Source organism: Neoarius graeffei, chromosome 26 (genome assembly GCF_027579695.1).
Source record: "Neoarius graeffei isolate fNeoGra1 chromosome 26, fNeoGra1.pri, whole genome shotgun sequence".
Lineage (NCBI taxonomy): Eukaryota > Metazoa > Chordata > Actinopteri > Siluriformes > Ariidae > Neoarius > Neoarius graeffei.
Genome location: NC_083594.1, coordinates 18,415,341 through 18,437,774, shown reverse-complemented (window position 1 = coordinate 18,437,774; position 22,434 = coordinate 18,415,341). Strand labels below are relative to the sequence as shown.

Sequence of the window (22,434 nt, the reverse complement as noted above, 5' to 3'; positions counted from 1 at the left end):
GTTTTTTTTTTTTTTTTTTTTTTTCCCCCCATTAGCAATCAAAATTCCATGTCATGCAGATCTATTAAGTTAATGAGGGCAGCTGTGGCCTAATGGTTAGGGAGTTGGTCTTTAGCTCCCAGGGTTGCAGGTTCAAATCCAACCCTTACCTCTCCATCTATGCATGTGTGAGATACGGGGGGTTGATGGGCGGGTAGTCACGGCTGCTGTGGGAAGTGTGCTGCTTTTACAGCAGATGGAGTGACAGCTGGGATAGCCAACCATTAGCGAGAAACAGGTAGCTAATCAGAGAATGATATCTACGTTAGAGGGGGGATTATTAGCAGTGTCATACATTTAACCCTTTGTGTGCCATATAATCATTGCTCAGGTTAGGACATCGGTTTTATTGATCGTGATTCCACAGTAGTGGCTGAATATTGGTAGGGACACGTCCCTAGCGTCCCTACCCAAAATTACGCCCTAGGTCTAATGAAACACTTTTCCAGGATTTCAGGGTCAATAAGATACTGTTGAAGCCATAAGGTTCCACCAGTCAATGAATTTGTCTTCGATGATAAATCAACAGTACAAGATAAATCATGATGATAAATCAACAGTACAAGTTTTGCAAAGGTAAAACCAGATTTGCGTTCGTTTCGGCAGCTGCTCCAACCTCAAACTCACTGATTCCACTTGGAACTGTTTTTCTGGCAGAGTTGCTGAAGGGCTGACGTAACCAATCAGAGAGCAGACTGTATAGCATGTTAATTTGTTTTTGGTTTGCATACTCAAATCTTCAGTGATTACTTCCTCATATGTACCTTCAAGGATTGTTAAAAAGAATTTCTGTTATAAACTGTATAACCATGTCATATAAAAAGAACAACTAAATTTTTCTGCAACTTAATCTCGATCCTGTAATTTTGAAAACAGCTGATAGTATACGCATTTTGGATTTAAGAGCTGAGTATGCAACGCCACCAGTGCAGTCCTTTACAATGGACTAGGAAAAGATTTAATCAGCATGCGTGAGATTCCTCAAACAGAGCAAGCCATCTGGCTTTGATGCCCTCTATGCTGGGCAATAAGGTGATGATGTGTGCAAATGTTTTGGCCATTTTTTAATTTATCAATTTGTCATTGTTCCTTTTCCTCACTTCAGCGAGCAACTGAATCCTCTCTTGTTCTTGACTTTCTTTATCATCTCGAGCCAGGTAAAGGGAGGTAGTTTGCCTCTGCTTTTCATGGCTTTTTGATATCCTTTGCCGACTTCTGATCACCAAGGCGCTTGTGTTTCTCTGCATTGTGTATCACCTCAGGAACACCAAAGCCTCCAAGTTGGTGCGATAATTTGCCGTCTTGAATTTGGTGCTTTGTTGCCAGCCAAAGTAACCTGAGAAGGAGCTGGGTTTCTTGAGACGAGGATATTTCTTGACAAGTGCCTCAGCAACATCACTTATTTGTGATCACTTATATATATAGTTTCAACCACCTTCTCAAGTATGTCTGCTGTGACCTTTGAGGTTGTTAGAAATTTCTTCTTGTAGTCTACAATGGCTCCTTCTTTACATCTCACTTGCATATGCAAACTGTGGAATCAGAAACTGCTTTGGCTGTGGCTGACATTGTTTTGTGGTACTTCGTCACGACAAAATAATGGTGTCACGGGAGGAAGACGGTCCAGCAGATGACTCTCCATTTGATGTAGTCAACTCTGCAGAAGATTTAGAGTCACATCACTTAATTGGTCATGAGCTTTGGGTAATGACAGAAAGAACAAGATCGCGGATACAAGCGGCTGAAATGAGTTTCCTTCGCAGGGTGGCTGGGCGCTCCCTTAGAGATAGGGTGAGAAGCACAGTCACTCGGGAGGAGCTCGGAGTAGAGCCGCTGCTCCTCCACATCGAGAGGAACCAGCTGAGGTGGCTCGGGCATCTTTTTCGGATGCCTCCTGGACGCCTCCCTGGGGAGGTGTTCCAGGCATGTCCCCCCGGGAGGAGGCCCCGGGGAAGACCCAGGACACGCTGGAGGGACTATGTCTCTCGGCTGGCCTGGGAACGCCTCGGTGTTCTTCCCGAGGAGCTGGCCGAGGTGTCTGGGGAAAGGGAAGTTTGGGCTTCCATGCTTAGACTGCTGCCTCCGCGACCCGGTCCTGGATAAGCGGAAGAAGACGAGACGAGACGAGACACTTAATTGTTGACCAGAGAAACTGTCCAGATTTTCATCAGCCGGAAACAGGTTAAGAAGCCACTGTGAACAACCGTGATGGAGTCTTTGTGTTTTGGTCGCTTTTGTTAAGAGTAAAGTAGTCTTCAAATGCAGTCCAGATACCGAAGACTTGAACTCGTCAGAAATTCCAACGTTCTCCTTTACAACAGTTTGCAGCCCCTCCACAGTGGGCGAGATTCCCGATGGAAGAACCAACTTCTCAATTCGGTCATCAATTATTACTCAGAGCTTCACCTCCATCTCCACCAGCCTGCCAAGAATGCAAATAGACACATTCATAGAAAAGAAGTAGAAATATTCATAGAAAAGTTCAATAGCATCACAAGCAGAGGTTTATATGAGACCAAACATATAGTATGTAATGTGACGAAGAGCCGGCAATGTGCCAGTAGAACAATTAGACCTTAGTGTTTAATAATAGTTAATTTATAAATTGATACACTTATTATTAGATCATCCGGCCAATAGGTGATGAGCTTATGCCATCATGTGTTGTCCGGCGTCATCTACATTTCACGAAAATCGCTTCTTCTCTCTCAGTTCTTCACCGATTTTTATTCTTTTTGGCAGGAAGGTAGGTCTGCCTGGGGTGCATATAGCTTCTGCACAAATTTGCATAATTGCAATTAATAATGAAGATATGGACTAATTAAGCCCTAACGAGCAGTTTCCACACAAATCGGTTCTTCTCCCTCAGTTCTTCACCGATTTTGATTCTTTCTGGCATGAAGGTAGGGGTACTTAGGACGCATATAGCTTCTACCGAGATTTGCTTAATTACAATTATTAATGAAGTTATGGACTAATTAAGCCTTAATGAGCACTTCAACAAAAATCGCTTCTTACGCTACGTTCACACTGCAAGGCTTAATGCTCAATTCTGATTTTTTTTGTGAAATCCGATTTTTTTGTGAGGTCGTTCACATTAACAAATATATGCGACTTGTATGTGATCCTCAGTATGAACGAAAAGCGACCTAAAAGTGTTCCGCATGCGCATTGCAGGATACGACGACGTCACACGCAGTGAGCATGGACAGTGTTTACGGAAGTAAAACTGCCCGGTTGCGGTATGACCCATCCAATCTAGCTTGAATAGCTGCATCCCCCCAAATGGAAATCAGCTCCCTAACCTCTGCATCCTTCCATTGAGAAGATTAGAACCTTCACAGCCCGAAGCGTCCCTCGCATTGATGTCATGCGCAGGGGCGCAGATACGTTTTTTGAACTGGGGGGGACAAAAAACTGGGGGGGACAAAGCTGCCAGCAAACCAACCCCAACCCCGATATGCCTGTCAAACTTGTTGTGGGTTACCATAGCAACCAAGCTCGAGCTCGCAACCTGTGCAGTCTGCGCAGCTCAACCAACCGAATATCAGTCTTTGTTTTGTTTTATGTGAGTTGTTGCAACTATGTATACACTGCTGTGCACCTCAATAAACCGAATGGTAATTAGTCTTTTGATTTTTCCATGAGGTTTGCCTTATGCAAAGTGGGGGGGACCGAACGAAGTGAATTTAAATCTGGGTGGGACGAATCCCACCCGTCCCCCCCTCTATCTGCGCCCGTGATTATGCGCCATGTTGTTGTAACTTTTTTTGAGAGACCCGCCGCCTACTTCAGCGCAGAATAGTGACGTTTGTGGCTTGTTGATGACGTGTAAGTCGGATGAATGCGACCTGGCGGTTCAGACTGAAGTCGCATATGAAAAGAGCGGATAGGAATCGGAATTAGGACCACATATCCAAACGGCCGGATTTGAAAAAATCGGATCTGTGTCGTTCATATTGTCAATAAAAGATCGGATACAGGTCACATATGGGCGAAAAGATCGGATTTGAGTCATTTCAGCCTGCAGTGTGAACGTAGCCTTCTTGGTGAATTCCTCGCCGTTTTGGATTCTTTCTGGCAAATAGGTAGGTATTCCTAGGGTCTATATAGCTTGTATATAGTGTATGTAGCTTGCAACATTTATTGCGCAAGGTGGCCCACTTTAGATCGTTTCTTCTGGACTAGCCGGGGCCGGAGTGAGCTACGGCGTCATTGACAGTCTCGTTAAATTATTAATAAACTCAAACAGAATGATAATTGTCATTTAAAGGATAATTCAGTTTGGGAATAAAATTATACTTCCTTATTGTCTTTAAATGATAAACCAATAATTGTATTTTAAAATGTAATCAAAATTACTTTTATACTTATAAAATATTTATCTGCATCGTATTAAAATTTACAGTGCATTTATTTCCTGGCTGAATATATACCTTTTCCATTGGGATCGCTTCCATTTAAAGACATCTCTCTTCAAATCCGAGTTATGTCAGCAGGATGCCAGTTAAATCCAACCACCAAGGAGGCAACAGGAGCTTTAACTGGCTAACTTTTGTGTGTTGGCCTGCATGTTGTGAGTCGCGTGCGTAATCCAAGCTCATGCTGCGACCATATGTTGGATTGATTGAAGTTTTAGCTGGTGCTCTGTTCACACATCATGAAATTTAAGCTCCATCTTGTATAAGGTTAAGCAGGAAAGAAATAAAGTGTGAATGTATATAACAAGCAGAAACGTTCAACTGATTCAAATAAAGAGTAAAATTTGACAGCAGTTTAAAAAAAAAAACCAACAACTATTTTGGTTTCTATTTAAATGTTCAACTATGAAGCCATTATTCGAGACCGAACAAGGAAATATGATGATTTATTGGCATGCTTAATGACCTTTAATTGTTTCTATTTACTTTATTTAATTAATACTTAAAATGAACATTTAAAACAACTTTTTAAAATGTCATTTATGATATGCTACCAGAGAAACGGACTGCAGCATAAATAAAAAATAACATGAGATGTGAACATGAACATAACTGAACATATAACAGCTGAAAAGAGCTTAGATGCTCTTCATACCAGGCAGCGAGTAACTTTACAGTGAAATGTATACAGTTGTCCAAAATGGCTGTCTGAACAATCTCAGCGAAGTCAGGCAGTCCGCCAAAAAGACAAGATCATCCTAACAGTACGCCTTGTTCCATAGTAGATACCAGCATTGGCTAACTAAACATTAGACAGAAGTGGTGATGTTTCTCTTAAAGCTTCCTGTCTGTCTGAATGCAGCACATTGAAAGGTCTTACGGACATTTTTGAGACACACAACACCGATTTTCCAACATCTGTATGCATGTGGTATACCATCATTATCTGATATCTTGTCGAAAGGGGCAGCCACACATTTCTGAAATTGTTAAGGTGCCTCACACACAGCTTGCTTTAAAAAGCTGCTGAGCTTTAAAGTATATTGTCCGTACAAAAAATGGTCAAGTCAGTTGGTCAAGCAAAGCAGCATGCGTGTTTGGCAGTCAGTGTCTCTTTAGCAAAAACTTCTAAGAACCGGTCATGATGTTCAGATATTTTAAAGTCAACATACGCAATACTTTCATTTGTGTGAACAGGGGCAGCAACCACCAATTCAAGTACGTCTTTTAAAGCCAAAAGAACCTGCCATGCAGAATCACGCTCAGATACCCGTGAACCAGTAATGAGTCGTAACAATCATATTAGGGTCCAATTTCCACCTATAGTTTTGCAACCTGTGTAGTTTTGTGGGATTGCTTGAACGCTGTTGGCCTTGTCTGAGCCCTTAAAGGGAAATTGTATGATTAAGTCGTTGAGTACAGTCCAATTCTTCGTCTTGGTGAAAATCTGAAAACACAGTGCTAGCTCTCTTGGGACAACGCCTTCAAAAATGTCATGTGGAATATCTGTTGGGTACCCAAAGACAAAGTCTTTCTCTCAAACGGCGTCTCTTTCAGATTTTTGTATCCTCGTTTTACATGAATGCCTGGCGCCATTCGCAATATGGCTTATGGCGTTTACTATAGTATGACGAAAAGCAGATATCGTCTAGCATTTAGATATAGTAAGCATGACCTGCTGACGTAATGTGTTAAACGTGTCGTCGCAAACAGACAGACCAACATTCTTTCAGCTCGTTGTCTGCATTGTGGTCTAATTTACTGACCTCAAAGCAGAATTTAAAAACGCAGTACAGTATAATCTGTCAGCGTGAACTTCAAGCACTATTTGAAACGATACTCCGACAAATAAAAATAAAAATAAAAAAAAGGTGGTGAAGTCACCTGAACATCCTGCTGTGGCTTCATTGTACCATGAACAGAGACATGAAACCATGTGGCTACAAACAGAAAGCCTATGGATAGCACAACAGCAGCATCTTAACCAGAGTGTACACACAACTTTACATGAAAATAACACCAATTTAAAAAAAGAAAGAAAGAAAGAATAAGGAAATTATGCAATTTGTATCACAAATTTCATCCAAAAAAGTAAAACTGAAAGTAGCTATATTATTTTTAACAGCATAGTACTTGAGTATATTTCACTTAAGAGCATGCAATGGTGTAAAAGAGAAAAAGAACGTTTATTCCTACATTTGTGCACTTTGCGGTCTCTTGATTCAGGCTGCAACTTGTTAGCTAGCTTGTTAAGGTGGGGGAGAGGTGGAAGCTCCGACGAAGCTAAAAAAAAGAAAATTGGTGAGAATGCTGGTATCTTAAAAGGGCATTACATACGGGATAAGATTATATCCGAAAAATTACCTCAGAAAAGGAAAAGCTGTAAACACATTTTCAGCCATAAAATTTGGGAACATGCACTCAGACATGTTCCCAGTGCATGTTGGACTCCGGCAGGGCTGCCCTTTGTCACCGGTTCTGTTCATAATTTTTATGGACAGAATTTCTAGGCGCAGCCAGGGGCCGGAAGGAATCCTGTTTGGGAACCACAGGATTTCATCTCTGCTTTTTGCGGATGATGTTGTCCTGTTGGCGTCTTCAAACCAGGACCTTCAGCATGCACTGGGGCGGTTTGCAGCCGAGTGTGAAGCAGCTGGGATGAGAATCAGCACCTCCAAGTCCGAGGCCATGGTTCTCGACCGGAAAAGGGTGGCTTGCCCTCTCCAGGTTGGTGGAGAAGTCCTGCCTCAAGTGGAGGAGTTTAAGTATCTTGGGATCTTGTTCACAAGTGAGGGAAGGATAGTGCGTGAGGTCGACAGGCGGATCGGTGCAGCCTCCGCAGTGATGCGGTCGCTTTACCAGTCCATTGTGGTGAAGAAGGAGCTGAGCCAAAAGGCGAAGCTCTCGATTTACCGGTCGATCTACGTTCCGACTCTCACCTATGGTCATGAGCTTTGGGTAATGACCAAAAGAACAAGATCGCGGATACAAGCGGCCGAAATGAGTTTCCTTCGCAGGGTGGCTGGGCGCTCCCTTAGAGATAGGGTGAGAAGCACAGTCACTCGGGAGGAGCTCGGAGTAGAGCCGCTGCTCTTCCACATCGAGAGGAATCAGCTGAGGTGGCTCGGGCATCTCTTTCGGATGCCTCCTGGACGCCTCCCTGGGGAGGTGTTCCAGGCATGTCCCCCTGGGAGGAGGTCCCGGGGAAGACCCAGGACACGCTGGAGGGACTATGTCTCTCAGCTGGCCTGGGAATGCCTCGGTGTTCTTCCCGAGGAGCTGGCCGAGGTGTCTGGGGAAAGGGAAGTTTGGGCTTCCATGCTCAGACTGCTGCCTCCGCGACCCGGCCCTGGATAAGCGGAAGAAGGTGAGATGAGACGAGAAAATTTGTGACATTAAGCCGATGCCGTTTAAGCTTTTAAGCAAATCCAAACTACAACACAATCACTATATAGTTTAATTTTGATTTACAGCACAGTAAAGTTGACATGTTTGGTAAGCTGCGGTAATGCAAAACAATGGTCAACTGCTACAGCAGCCTGTTTCGAAATTGTTCGTTCCCTAACAATAATTCAAAAGGTCTGACCTTTGGGAAAATAGAAGACTGCAACTGCTGAACGGTGACTCGTCTCCGTGGCACCAAAATTCATTGGGCGGAAGTGTAAGGTGATTAAAACCAAAGACCTCCCAATGAGAACCGCGAGTTGGCCTAGTGGTTAGCATGTCTGCCTCTCGATCGTGAGTTCTACTCATGGTTGGGTCATACCAAAGACCATCATAAAAATGGTACCTATTGCCGTCTGGCAAATCACACTGCAATACGGATGCGAGTGGAGAGTCAAACTCTCGCGGTTACCAGAGGGCCAGTCCCCCCCCCCCCCGTAACTCTAGCTATGTAATAGGCGAGAGGCTGAGGGCTACGGAAATGGAGATCAGCGCCACATGGCGTGGGAAGGAACTTTGACCTCCCAATGAGTAAAATTGATCAATTTTCTGCATCTTTGACATTCCTGATAAAATATAATTAAATTCTACTCAGCATGTCACAGTTAATTTTACTCAACCAAAACTGTGTAAAATACAATTAACGAATCATTCAAATGTGTTGAATTGAGCTCAGTTCAATTTCAAACTACATATAATCTTTATTTTTATGATGTCTACACTCACTGGACACTTTAATAGGCACTTGTTCTTGAGTCTAAGGCCCTTTTCCACTACCCTTTTTCAGCTCACTTCAGCTCACTTCAGCCCGACACGGCTCGCGTTTCGACTACCAAAAAACAGCACGACTCAGCTCGCTTCAGCCCTGCTTAGCCCCTAAAACTCGCACCATTTTGGAGTGGGGCTGAAGCGAGCCAAACCGTGCCGAGTGAGGCTGAGGGCGTGAGCAGACACTCCCCTGTGCACTGATTGGTGAGGAGGAGTGTCCTCACATGCCCACACACACCCCGCGAGCACGCTGGGATCTGTCAACACCATAAACCTGGAAGAAGAAGAATTACGAATTACGAGAATTTCTGAAGCCTTATGCGCCTCGCCTCATCTATACACTCTTGCCAGTATCTGTTGGCGTTGTCGGTGACAACAAGCCACAGAACCAAGACCAGCAACACTAACGACTCCATGTCCATGTTTATTGTTTACTATCCGGGTCGTGAGACTACCGCTTAAAAGCTCACTGATGTCACTGTTTGCGCTGCTTAACGACATCACGTGACGTCCACCCACTTTCGCTAACTCCACCCAATGTGTCCACCCACTTCCAGCCAGCGCGGTTCAGCGCGGTTGTAGTCGAAATGCAACTCCAATAGCCCCGCTCAGCTCGACTCAGCACGGCACGGCTCAGCCCGACTCAGCCGCGTTTGTAGTGGAAAAGCGGCATAAGATTCCTGTTTTTGGCTGGCAGGAGTGGACCTCAGTGTGGTCTTCTGCTGTTGCGTGCTGAGATGCTTTTCTGCTCACCACGGTTGTAAAGAGTTGCTACGAGTTGCTGTACCTTCCCTGGCAGCTTGAACCAATCTGGCCATTTTCTTCTGACCTCTTTTATCAACAAGGCGTTTGTTTCCACACACAGAACTGTCGCTCAGTCAACGGTTTTTTGCGCCATTCTGTGTAACCTCTAGAGACTGTTGCGTGCGAAAACCCCAGGAGATCAATCAGCAGTTTCTGAAATACTCAAACCAGTCCATCTGGCTCAAACCAGCACCCACAGTGCCACAGTGAAAGTCACACAGTTTTTCCCATTCTGATGTTTGAACATTGTGAACATTAAGTGAAGCTCTTGATTTGTATCTGGATGATTTGATGCATCGTGCTGCTGTCAAGGGATCGGCTGATTAGATACCTGCATAAAACAGCAGGTGGATGGGTGTTCCTAACAAAGTGGGCAGTGAGTGTAGGTTACAATTAGTTATTTATTAAATAGTAATGAACCACAATCTCGGTTTTCACAGTGCCGAGTGTGCTTAGTTCAGTGTTACCATGGCAGCAGAGTGGCAAAACATGAAAGCAATGACTAGCAATGAAGCCGAGCCCATGACGGAGAATCATTTCAACCAGGAAAGTACACAAAACGGACAGTAGCTGTTATTTTTATTTATTATTTTTTTTAATCATGTCTCTTCTCAGTAGGATAAACATTTGACAATAAAGCTTTAATATTATTATACTGTTAGCGTTTCTCATTTTGCCTGCTACGTAGAGGAGTAAATCATTTACGGTTGTATCAGGGATAGTCTTTCATAACACTGTTTTATTTGCACAGTGATATTCCATATGCTAGATAAGTCAGTAGAGCAGAAAGAAACGCAAGTCATGAATGTTTATGGAAAGTTCCTGCTTCAGCGAATAAGAAAACATATATGTTTTCACTTTTCTTCCTGGGATGTACAATGTACAAAGTGTAATGTTCCACTTGTGACATTCTCCCCAACAAATATCCAGCTTTAACAGAGCAACAGCTTTGTACCAATGTGTCTAGCTTTCCTGCCAGCTAAAAACGAACTCAAACAGTGCTTGCTGTGTAAGCACAGTGCAATTCAAACAGTTTCTCATTCACATGCTTGCTCCTCATTAACATGGGTACTTTGTACAATGCTGGTTATTGTGGTTCACTGAAGCAAAACTTTGCAAGTAATGGCTACGCAGAGAATGTGAATCTGTGTCAGGAAAGGTTTACTGAGGTTCACTGAGGGATTATACTCTCTAACTGTTTTTCAAATGGATAAGATTCAACGAGAAGTTTAGTGGAATTATAAACTCTTGATAATAGAAATTGATTCGATCCACATTCACTGGATATGAGCAATCGCGCACTCTGATTGCCTACTCTACTACTAGGCTATCAGCTCATATACTGTGAGTAGAGAAAAACAAAATGGCAGCGCGCATCAAGTCAGATATATCAATAGATAGTTTTCACTGACGTCACGGCATTCCGGGGAACACCCTCCAGCCGCCATCTTGTGGGGCTAACAAAACGGATCATCGCTATTACCGGCTACGTTGCTTATTTAGTAATTTTAATACAGAATTTACTTTGAAATTATAATCAGACACTCCAACGCCCCCCCTAAAAAAAAAAAATCGGATCTGCGCGATTCAGCCGTGAAAAAGGCGGCATCCGCCAAAAGGCGCGCTGTTTGCATCCCTGCATACAGAATAGACCTAAAATGTTTTTCAAAAATGACCCTTGCGTGAGTGAAGTGACAAGTGTCAAATAGAAACGTGACAAACGAGCGATATTAAGTGTACATTACAATGTAAACGTACACTCAGCGGTTCCAGTTAGGCATCCTCCAGAGATTGTTTACACGATGTTTTGGTTTCCAAAAACAAACTTAAACACAATTGATTGTTTATTTAAACAACTTACCACTTATAAAATGATCGGAGCAGACTTTGCTGTGTTTGGAAGGCTGATAATCCTTGCGGTTGATTCTTGTAAGCCATAGATTTCTCCTTTGTATGCTGAGTTTCTTTGTTTGCTCACCTTCGTGCTCCCATACAGTGGGAATTCCATAAAAGCTCCGCTTGACGTCATCATCTGACCTATTACGACAGCCGTGAATACAACAGGTGTGCACCATTGCTAGCTTTAAATAGCCTGCTTGGGTTCTTTTGAAGACTTTGTACTCGCGCATTACAATGTGTGCTCAGTGACCCGTACGGTAAGCTTGACCCGCAAGATGGCCGCCACTAGGGAATCCCAGACTCTGTGACGTCATGTGAAAACTATCTATTTGTTATCAAGTATTTAAAAGAAACAAACAGAAATAGCTAAATAAAAGAATATATTTCTCCCCCCCCAATATATCCTGTTCCACACTCCAGCCCAGTCAGTGGCGGTAATGCACCTTTAAGTTGGCTTGCCATCTGCCAAAAAAAAAACCCTAAAGAAGAAGAAGAAAATGGCGGCGCTAAACCAACCGAGGACGAAATAAAAGCTACTCAAAAACAAAACCCCCAAAAATACAAAAAAAAAAGCTCAACAAAATATGGAATGAAAGTATTTCATTAGTAAGAACGTTTTTTTTTTTCCCCTTTCCAGAATTATTATTATAGCATTTCTCACAAATTGTCACTGTCATTTCACCGGTTTGTTTACATTCTAAGCGGAAATGATTTTGTCGTAGCCTGGCAAGCCAGACTAAATGTGAATATTTAGTCTGGCCTCGATCCGTAGACATTTCCGAAGCGGGTAGGAGGAACAAACCGCTGTCTTTCAAACTGTCTCTGTGCGTATAGGCCAACGCTCTGACCAATCAGCGCAACAGTGACTGTGACGTAGTCAGAGCGACAGAAAGCAGTGGGAGAGGCCTTGAAATAAATAATTTTTCAAAATGCGTATTAATTAATAAACAGGTTCTAGATATTAAGAAGTTTGGAGATAATGACCATAAGTTTGGAGTCTGTACCACATACACTCATTTTTTTTTTCCAAGTGTTTTTCAAGGGTTTGCTTAAACTGTTTTTGAGAGTTTTTATTTAGTGGTGTTTGGTGAAATAATTTCCCTTAAATTTAAAATAATAACGGGAAAATAAGAAACAATCAAAAAGTAATGTTTCAAAGCTGTTTATTAATTCTTTGTACTGCACAAACTAGCCCCATCCTTTTGGCTACGAGCGGAGCTAGCTGGTAGATCAGACTTTTGCCATAGCCGGTCGGCAAAACAGCGAAAACGTCCTTCTTGAAAAGGAATGAGCGGAGAGCCTCTTCCTGCTCATGTTTCAACGAAAACTCCAAGTCTAATTCTTCTAAAACTGATTCCAAAGCGGAGTCAAACGCGCGCTGTTCACTAGCCGTAGCCATCTTCCCTGTTGCGCTTTCTCCAGCGTCGCGCAGCTTTGTCGTCACTCCTGCAAAAGCCCGCCCAAAGAATCCAAACAAAAACCTTGCGTTGTGATTGGCGGGCACGATTTGATGCCCGGGGTGTTTTTGTTTATATGGTGCGAGGCTAGACCCATTCGCTAGGCAAAAAATATTTTTGGCCGCTAGGCGGGTGGGTCTAGTTTACTAGGCTAATTTTGTCGGACATAATAGCTCCGTTTCTCAAAATCCAGTGAATGCAGATACAATCTTGTCGTACATGACTTACAGCTGTCAGCTCATTCACGACTCGATTTCGTGGACTAACTGCTAAAATGTGCCCGGTCCTGATTAGCTGCACGTGTCATCCAGTAATTTGCGTTCCTGTTTGACAGGGATCGTTTAGAAGTCCTCAGAGAATGAAATAACTTGATGAAAAACTCTTATTTGAATGACAGAAGCTGTCAGCTATGTTATTTATCAGCAAAGAAAAAAAACATCCCTCTAAGATGTCTTTTTAAGAACCTTCCTCTCAGCTGCTGTTGAAGTATCTCTAATGTCTCTCTGTTGATGTTTCCACTATTCCCATGCAGGTATCGGCTATGCTTCCATCGTGATCGTTTCCCTCCTGAACGTCTACTACATTGTGATTTTGGCTTGGGCCTTGTACTACCTGTTCCAGTCCTTCAATCCTGACCTTCCCTGGGCCAGCTGTAAGAATAAGTGGAACACAGACAAGTGTATAGAGGACACATTGCGCAAGAACATGAGCAGCTTGGGGCCTGCCGCTATAAGCAACTACACGTCACCTGTCACCGAGTTCTGGGAGTAAGTGTTTAAATGTTAGATTGTTTGTTTGTTTTTCCATCTCTTCTGCTTTATGGTAAGATTACTGTAGGTCAAATGGCTCCATTTCGACCAATGCTGAAAATTAAATCCCAGAGGATTTTCAAAGAATTGCGTAGATGTGTACTGCACAGTGCTATTGTGACTGTGTCAGATAGCAGGTGTCCTCAATAACCTTTGGTAACAACGCATTTACAACCCGGTCTTGTCTTTGCTGTGTTTGCTGGACTGGCTTAGTTTAACACAGACTCGGCTCACATAAACTAATTACATAGTAAAGGGGCTGGAGAGGACTGGCTGAATCTGGAGCCTTGTCTGTTCTACACTGTATGTGGCTGGTTGTTTCGTTTCAGCCTCAAACCTCCCTCCGTTCAAACATCTCTTTCTCGGCCATCAGTAGATTACCCAATTTCAAGGTGTTTGTTGATATTAAAGAAGGCTCTTTTTGTTCTTGAAATGGCTCACCAGTATCTCATGTCCCTTACAGACGTAATGTGCTCAGCATTTCTGATGGCATCGAGAACATAGGCCCTGTGAAATGGGATCTGGCTCTGTGTCTCCTTGCTGTGTGGGTCATCTGTTTCTTCTGTATATGGAAGGGCGTGAAGTCCACCGGAAAGGTGAGTCAAATTCGGCAGTGGATTGTATGGTATCCTGGACACTACACTGTAAAAAAAAATAGTTGAGAATACTTGAAATTTCAAGGCAACCGTCTGCATTAAGAATTTTATGTTTTGCCAACGATGTGCCCATGATAATCCAAACTATGATAAAACTGTTATCTTTATTAAGAATTCTTAATTAAGTCAATTTTCAATTCCTCATTCTGCCAACATAGATTTCTCTTTTTGCTGAACAGTGGCATTCACAGTAGTGCAAAAAGGCAATCAAAATTTTTTTTTTTAGATTTTTTTGGGGCTTTTTTCACCTCTATTTGGATAGGATAGCGTAGAGACAGGAAATGAGCGGGAGAGAGACGGGGAGGGATCGGGAAATGACCTCAGGTCGGAACCGAACCCGGGTCGCCGGATTTATGGTATGGCACCTTATCCACCTGAGCCACAACGCCCCTGAGGTTATCACAATTTATCATTAAAGTATACATGCCTTTTTTCATTGTTCTACACAATTACAAACATTTTTAAAACCCATGTCATGGGTATGGTGTTGTGGCTCAGGTGGATAAGATGCCATAAATCTGGGGACCCAGGTTCGATTTTGACCGAAGGTCATTTCCTGCTCCCTCCCTGTCCTGCTCATTTCCTGTCTCTACACTGTCCTATCCAAATAAAGGTGAAAAAAGCCCCCCCAAAAAAAGTCTGATAACCTCAATTGCCTTTTTGCACTACTGTGAATGCCACTGTTCAGCAAAAAGAGAAATCTATGTTGGCAGAATGAGGAATTGAAAATTGACTTAATTAAGAATTCTTAATAAAGATAACAGTTTTATCATAGTTTGGATTATCATGGGCACATCATTGGCAAAACATAAAATTCTTAATGCAGACTGTTGCCTTGAAATTTCAAGTATTCTCAACTATTCTTTTTTTACAGTGTACTAGTCTATTGAATTATTTCTCAGGTGAGGGGACATGGAGTTTCTGGCCATGAACACTTGGTCTAATTTTGGTGATGTACAGTATGCCAAAGTAGCCCTCACAAACAACCTTCCCCTAGTGTTTCTGGTCTATAATGATGACAACAAACCTGTTTCACATAGATATGAGCAGCTACCTGGAGTTAACTGACCACAGTATCGTCGTAAAGCTGCTTTTTTTCTGTCTGGTAGCCTATTTATTTATTGATTGATATACTTGTCGTAGCTTTTCGACTGAGCAGAGTGACTCCTGCAATGAATCCTCACAACATGTACCACAGCTATTCCCTTAACTGCTCTGTATTGTGGACACTGTCCATTCTTGGATTAATCAACATGCAAATGATGCTGATATATCCTTTTAAGGTTGATCTGAAATGTACAGGTCTTGCTACTTGTGTTAGAAATCTCCAGTTACAGGCTTTGACCTGTCGCTTTGGTTCATATTTAACTTATATCCATACAATCTTTTCCTTTAGGTTGTGTACATCACGGCAACCTTCCCATTTGTCATGCTGGGTATCCTCCTGGTCCGGGGTGTCACACTTCCTGGGGCATCCGAGGGCGTCAAGTTCTATCTGTATCCAAATATCACCCGTCTCCAGGATCCTGAGGTAAGACCTCATGCTGTTGTGGAACAATGTAGCACCTTGAGCACCACTAGGGAAATTAATTAATAATTACATGCATTAAGGTACAACCCATACTTCATGCAGTCAGGGCTTGTATTGTAACCTGATTTTGTGAAAAAACAGCAAAAGTATTAACTTATTATCAGTCGATCCTTGTCTTAACATATCTTCGTTAATATTTTGTGTAGGTTTGGATTGATGCAGGGACACAGATTTTCTTTTCCTATGCCATATGTTTGGGAGCAATGACATCACTGGGGAGCTACAACAAGTACAAATACAACTGCTACAGGTGAGCTTCCTCACCGCGGGATGGGGGCCATGGAATTAGTCCAGTCAACAGGCAAAAAAGTGGGAACTTAGGTTCCTTTTGTGTTAATTAACAAGATCCATGACATATGTGTGACATAGGGACTGTTTGCTGCTGGGAGGCCTGAACAGCGCTACCAGTTTTGTGTCTGGCTTCGCAATATTTTCCATCCTGGGCTTCATGGCACAAGAGCAAGGGGTGGACATTGCCGATGTGGCAGAGTCAGGTACGAGGGTAAAAGTAGCAGTGATGGTGGGCACTGTTACTTCAAATAAAAAAAAGACACAAAAATGAGTCAGTCGTTTTAGAAACAGCAACAACGACAAAATCGGCGAGACACCAGTACTAAAACCGAATTAATAAATAAACAAGCTGAAGATGTAGTTGTTAGTGGAGTAAATCGTCCGGGAGCGATTCTCACTCTGGTTGGATTCGTCAGACAAACTATGGAAATATATTGAGAGGATGTGCATGGAGACCCTGGGAAAGCTGAGCCCTTGATTGGATCTTGTCCAGTCCACTAACGATGAAGAGTCTACAGTTAGTCTGAAACAGCTCTGTTAGAACTCATCAAGCCTGTTTCTGCAGATATTAAGGGGGGAAAATTACCAAGAAAAATCTTGTGCCAAGCTCACAGAACAAATAATAAATTTATGGTTCCAGGATTGTTTTGGAATGCTGGCCTGTTTTGTTACATGCATTTTACTTTGATTCTTCCACCAGCTACGCATTTTTGATGTTTGGCTGCTGTTCTGAGCAGAATGTTATTTGTCCTTTTCCTCCATTCTGTAGACCATATTGGACAATTGTTCAGATCTTCAATAATCAAGCTCTTACTTCCTCATGCCCTCTCCATTCAGATTTAAAATTCTCTGATTTGCTCTTCTGGTTCACCTTTCAGTGTTAGATTAATGAAGTGAAGTGATTTGGTGGATCGATCGATTCACCGGTTCCCTTTTTCAATGTTTAGTTCATCTGCAATGCTATTTCTTGCCTCTAAGGAGACTCTGGCATGCTCAGCTTCACTTCACATTGTGTATAAAGAATAAATCTTTATGGCTGTGTTTATACATCACATCTTATTTAAACTTACTTGGGCTGCTCTGCAGAAGAATATGATTAATGTCATACGGTAGGACTCTCCCAAAAGAGTCGTAGTGTGTATATGACCATACTGGATATATTATTTAATGAAACATCCTGAAAGGTAAGCAAAGCACATGGATTGTTTTAGAAGACTTTCTTCTGGGTGTGGCCAGAGTCCTGCTTGCTTTAAATGCCAAAACCTGGCCCTGATAAAGAGAATCATTCTGTGCTTGGAGAGAGACGTCATCAGATAATTTGCTTGCCTGGATTCTGAACGTACTTTTAGCAGCTAAAATGTGCTGCTGTATGTGTTTGCCGGGTTTTTTTTTTTATGTCTTAAATGGGTTTTGCAATGCCAGGTGAGCAAATATTACCTGTAAGAGGCTTTGGCAAGAGAAGGCACTTGCCTGTTCCTCTCTGTTGTTGTTGCTGCTGTTGATCTCTGAGCAGCATTATGTATATAAGGAAAAAAAACCCTTTTTTCATCCTCATTAGTCCTCTATAGTACTACTACTACTACGATAGTAGTGTAGTACTAGCATATGGATTTGTTAGAAGGTTTCTTGTCTGGTTAATGTCATGACGACAAGAAAATTGAATGAAAGTATTTGCAGCCTTCGTGGCTAAAATTTGCCTGCTATTATTGCTTTGACGCCTAGGGTCTATCCGCGCATTTTTGGTTTATTTTTCTATTTGATCTATGCTGGTGGGCGCAGTGTAGCAGCATGGATCAAAAGGCGCATATGATTAGCGTTGCTAATTATACTTTCCTCCACCTCCCCTCCCCTTCTCTGTTCTTTACCCTTCTAGGTCCTGGTTTGGCCTTCATTGCTTACCCTAAAGCTGTGACGATGATGCCACTGCCTACGTTTTGGGCCATTCTATTCTTCATCATGCTTCTGCTACTAGGTCTCGACAGTCAGGTCAGTTTCTCGTGATTAGTTATTTTACTCCACAGCCACCGGAGTTGCATACTAAACATTAGTTAAACTCTCAGGCAGATAAAAAAAAACATGCGAGTTGAAAATGAATCGCCCTAAGATTTGTACTTGCCCTGATATTTGCACTTCACACATACTTTCAGTTTTCCTTTCACGTTCTCCCTTTCATGGGTTACGTTGTGGGCCAGTCTCAAAAGATGATCTCAAAATGGTATACGGTAATTTATTCTATCCACATTCACTGGATATGAGCAGTCGTGCACTCTGATTGGCGACTCTACTACTAGGCTATCAGCTCATATACCATGAGTAGAGAAAAACAAAATGGCGGCGCGTGTTGCTGAACCAGCCGAGGACAAAATAAAAACTCTACTTGAAAACAAAAACTCAAAAAAATATTTTAAAAAAAGCAACAAAATATGGAATAATAGTATTTGATGGTAAGAACGTACCTTTTTTATTTTTCCAAGAATTATTATGATAGCATTTTTCACAAATTGCTGCTGTCATTTCGCCGGTTTGTTTACATTCTGAGCGGAAATGATTTTGTCGGACGTTTTGTATAACGTTTTTATTTATCGAATTTGCAAAAAACAAAAATGCTCCGTTTCTCAAAATCCAGTGAATGTGGATAGAATAAACCAGTTATTCCATTCAGTCTTGTCGTACATGGTTTATAGCTGGGTTGTTTTACAATCAGGGTACGCAAGCTAAAAATCACATTTAACACTTCAATATCAAAAGGCTTGACTAAATAAACTTGGTTGTTTATTGCAGCCCTGTGATAGCTCTATTTACCATGCAAAAAAATATATTTGGTGATAAGGTTATTTTTGGTGAATGTATGGCAATATATGTCATATTTAGCAAAATTACTCGTGTCATTTAGAAAAAGTGCTTTTTTGACCACAGGTAGCTCCAAAAGGGATGCACTTACATCATTCTTTATACCATAAAACAAATATTTGGTCCCATATCATTGGAAACATAGTTAAGTTTTAATGTTGAATGCCAGTAAGTTTTCAGACTATTTTGATCAAATTAGTATGCAATTGTGTCAAAAAAATGTCCTCTCCGAGACAGCTGATTTTTCAATACAAAATAACATATCTAAAATGATTATTTTCATCCTAAAATGTGGTCAAGATATTGGGACATAAATATTAGAGACAACTAACACAAAGCTTACAGCCTTATATTTAAAAGCACTATGGAAGTAGTGGATTCTGAATTGTCAAAAAAAAAAAAATGTCCTCGCCGAGAATCACTTCATTTGTTTCTCCCAGCCCTGCTTAAAGCTACACTTAATCTTGTTATAATACAAACTATTACACATGCCTATGTTCATATGTGTATTAATTTCCAAAAGAGCAGATTTGATAGTTTTTTTTAAAACCAGTTTGAATCAATTTGAATTTTGGACCCCTGTGACACAAACTTTGTACCCTGATTGTAAAACAACCCAGCTATCAGCTTATGTACGACTTGATTTTGTGGAAGAACTGTTAAATATACACATCACTGTGCCGTATTGCACACTGATTTGATTGGATATCTCAATCGTATGCCTGACTACCCACTTTAATAATGTAGACATTCAAATCCAAGTCCAACCCCGTACGGTCAGGAAAAAACACCAGAAATATACATTGCTTCGACTAAAGGCCAATTTATGCTGACAACGCAGTCCTCGCAGTTGGCGTCGCAGATGGCGTCTGTGTAGCCCCCCCACCTTCGCAGACGCTCTGCGCACACCTCCCAAAAATTGTGACCACCGCAGAAGCCTCGCAGACAGCATCGCAGACAAGAGGGCTCTGATTGGTCCACTCTACATCCGCTGTACACGCACTTTAGCTTCCCTACTTTCCCGGTTTGGTTTGTTTTCACGACCGCCATTTTTAAAAACACGAGCGAAGATGGAGCAGCACGAAGAGCGGTTGATCGAGGAAGTGTGGAAGTACGTACATCTATACGACTCCAGTTCTAGTCATTATAAGTAACCGGAGGATAAACACTCCACTAACCACACCCACCAACTACTCCTAGCGACTTCGCGACTTCGCGCCCCCTTGCGTTGTGGCGGTGAATAACATCGCGCACGCCTATTACTCCCCGCTCAACGATAAATTACAACTGTCTGCGAAAAGCTATCTGCGAAAGCCTTGTCGCAAGAGCATGCAGAGGCCCTTAGACTTTGCGTATGCGCCATGATCTTGAAAAGAAAGTCCATAATGTGAACCAAGAAAAGGCTCAGCGACAGCCATTTTAGAATCATCAGGTGATCAGAGACATCCGTTGACAAGATCAGTGGTCAAGGATGATAATCTTTGTAGATCGATTAATCATATCGGTGCTCTTAAAGTTCAATATTGACTAGGTTGTTCTTTTGTAACATAAATAGGGGAAAATAATGCAAGCTAGTGGGTGGTTGCATTCAGGAATGACGCAGGGTCATTAGAGATTGCTTGAAGAGGGTTGGGCAAGCCTGAGTAATGGTAATTACTCGCATAGGTGTATTGTCAGAAGACGACCAAAAGTTTCCTGCTGAAGTATGGCTTGAAATGATTTCCACTTGCATTTGCATGAGTTGGGTCGATCACATTTCACTGCCTAAATGAAATTGTATACTTTGCTAATCTAGTATGCTCACTGGTCCAGGGAAGTTAGCCAAGTTAAATTGAATCTGCCTTTGAAATGGAATGACTACAGCTTCTCTACACATAATCAAGTCAAGAAATCTATGCGCAATGCAGAAATTATAATCAGCTAATAATCAAAAAGTAGGCGATGCTTTTTTTTTTTTTTTATTGGCTGCTGACTTCACTTTCCACAATTTGTGTACAAAATACTCCCTTCTCACATTCTTTACGCTTTTGTGGCTTTTAAAATCCCTTTGCCCAAGCTATTTTAGCAGCCCAGTAGAACCTGGTTTCCATGAAGTCCCCTGACTTTGTTATTTTTGTTTTACTCTGACAGTTTGTTGAAGTGGAAGGACAGGTCACCTCACTGGTAGATTTGTATCCATCCTTCCTACGGAAGGGTTACCGTCGAGAAATCTTCATAGCTATATTATGCTTTATGAGCTACCTGCTGGGACTTGCCATGGTCACCAAGGTAAGTTTGAAGAAAAATGTTCGGATAATCCTTAACTGTAAAACGAACTAAATCATCAAAGCACAGTGTTATTGAATACTCGATTCGAAAAGGTTTGAAGGTGTTGATAAATTTTCTACAACAGCACGTAGTTCTGGCTGCAAGATTAATATTAATATGCTTGCTGTAATATAGCATTGTTTCCAGAGTAACAGCTTGTCCAGGGACTTGTATAGCAAATAGGTTTTAACATCAGTGTTGGATTATCTCTCCAATTAATTATTTATGCCTCCTTTGATGCCTTTATTATTATTTAAAATCTTACAGATTGACCTATGTCTCATACATAAACACAGAAATCTCATACATCGATCTTAAAGGATATGGGACATGGATTTTTTTCTGGGTATAATTATGTATAAAGGACATAAGAAATGCCATCTAAATCACTGCAGGGCGTCAAAAATGTCAAAATCATCACATTATTCAACTTTTTTATACATCAGCGTAAAACAATGATTCGTTAATTAGCTAAGCGGTCACGTGACCGACCCGTGACGTCACAAAAACTTTTCAAGGAGCCAGCGCTTGGGAATCTAATGTAAACAGGTTACCGAAATGGACACCATCGACAGTGACATTCCCGATGTTTCACAGAGATGTGAAGTTAGACCCTATCAATTCGAACCGATAGCTGGAAATTCACATGAACATGGATCTTGTCTTTACTCTGACGGGTCAGATGATTCTGAGAGTGAGAGTTCATTCAATCCCCATGAAACTGAAAGCAGTCGGCTCCATAACACTTCCTGGTAAGTTAAAAACAATTCTGCTCAAAGGCTAATGATCTGTTGAAAGAAGTATTATTTTTGTATCATACATTGAAAGTTCATCATAGATCTAGCTAAAGTCCGTTGCAAGCTAGGTTTTTTTTGCTGATATTTTTCGAGATTGATTGAGATACAGTGCTTCCAGAGTCCGAGATGAAAACATTCAAAATGGCGAAACGAGTCAGAATTATGATAATCAATAATTGATACACCCAAAATTATAATACTAATCCTTACCGCATGAGGCCCATGGTAAAACCACACTTCCAGGAGGGGCTGCCGTCTGCCTCCCAAGCCGGCCGAGAGCGCTCCTCGTCGGGCACGGCCA

The 22,434-nt window shown here is 41.9% G+C and overlaps 1 protein-coding gene across 6 annotated transcripts in view; it reads left to right on the top strand.

Annotated features, from left to right (window-relative positions):
• slc6a6b (solute carrier family 6 member 6b) overlaps nt 1–22,434 on the top strand; it is a 48,735-nt gene that overhangs the window by 10,060 nt on the left and 16,241 nt on the right. For all 6 annotated transcript variants that reach the window (XM_060910416.1, XM_060910415.1, XM_060910412.1 and 3 more), the window contains exons 4-10: nt 13,365–13,599; nt 14,105–14,237; nt 15,694–15,828; nt 16,035–16,138; nt 16,258–16,382; nt 18,053–18,165; nt 21,160–21,297. In XM_060910416.1, coding sequence (XP_060766399.1) covers nt 13,365–13,599; nt 14,105–14,237; nt 15,694–15,828; nt 16,035–16,138; nt 16,258–16,382; nt 18,053–18,165; nt 21,160–21,297 — 983 coding nt within the window. The remainder of the gene's footprint in view (nt 1–13,364; nt 13,600–14,104; nt 14,238–15,693; nt 15,829–16,034; nt 16,139–16,257; nt 16,383–18,052; nt 18,166–21,159; nt 21,298–22,434) is intronic.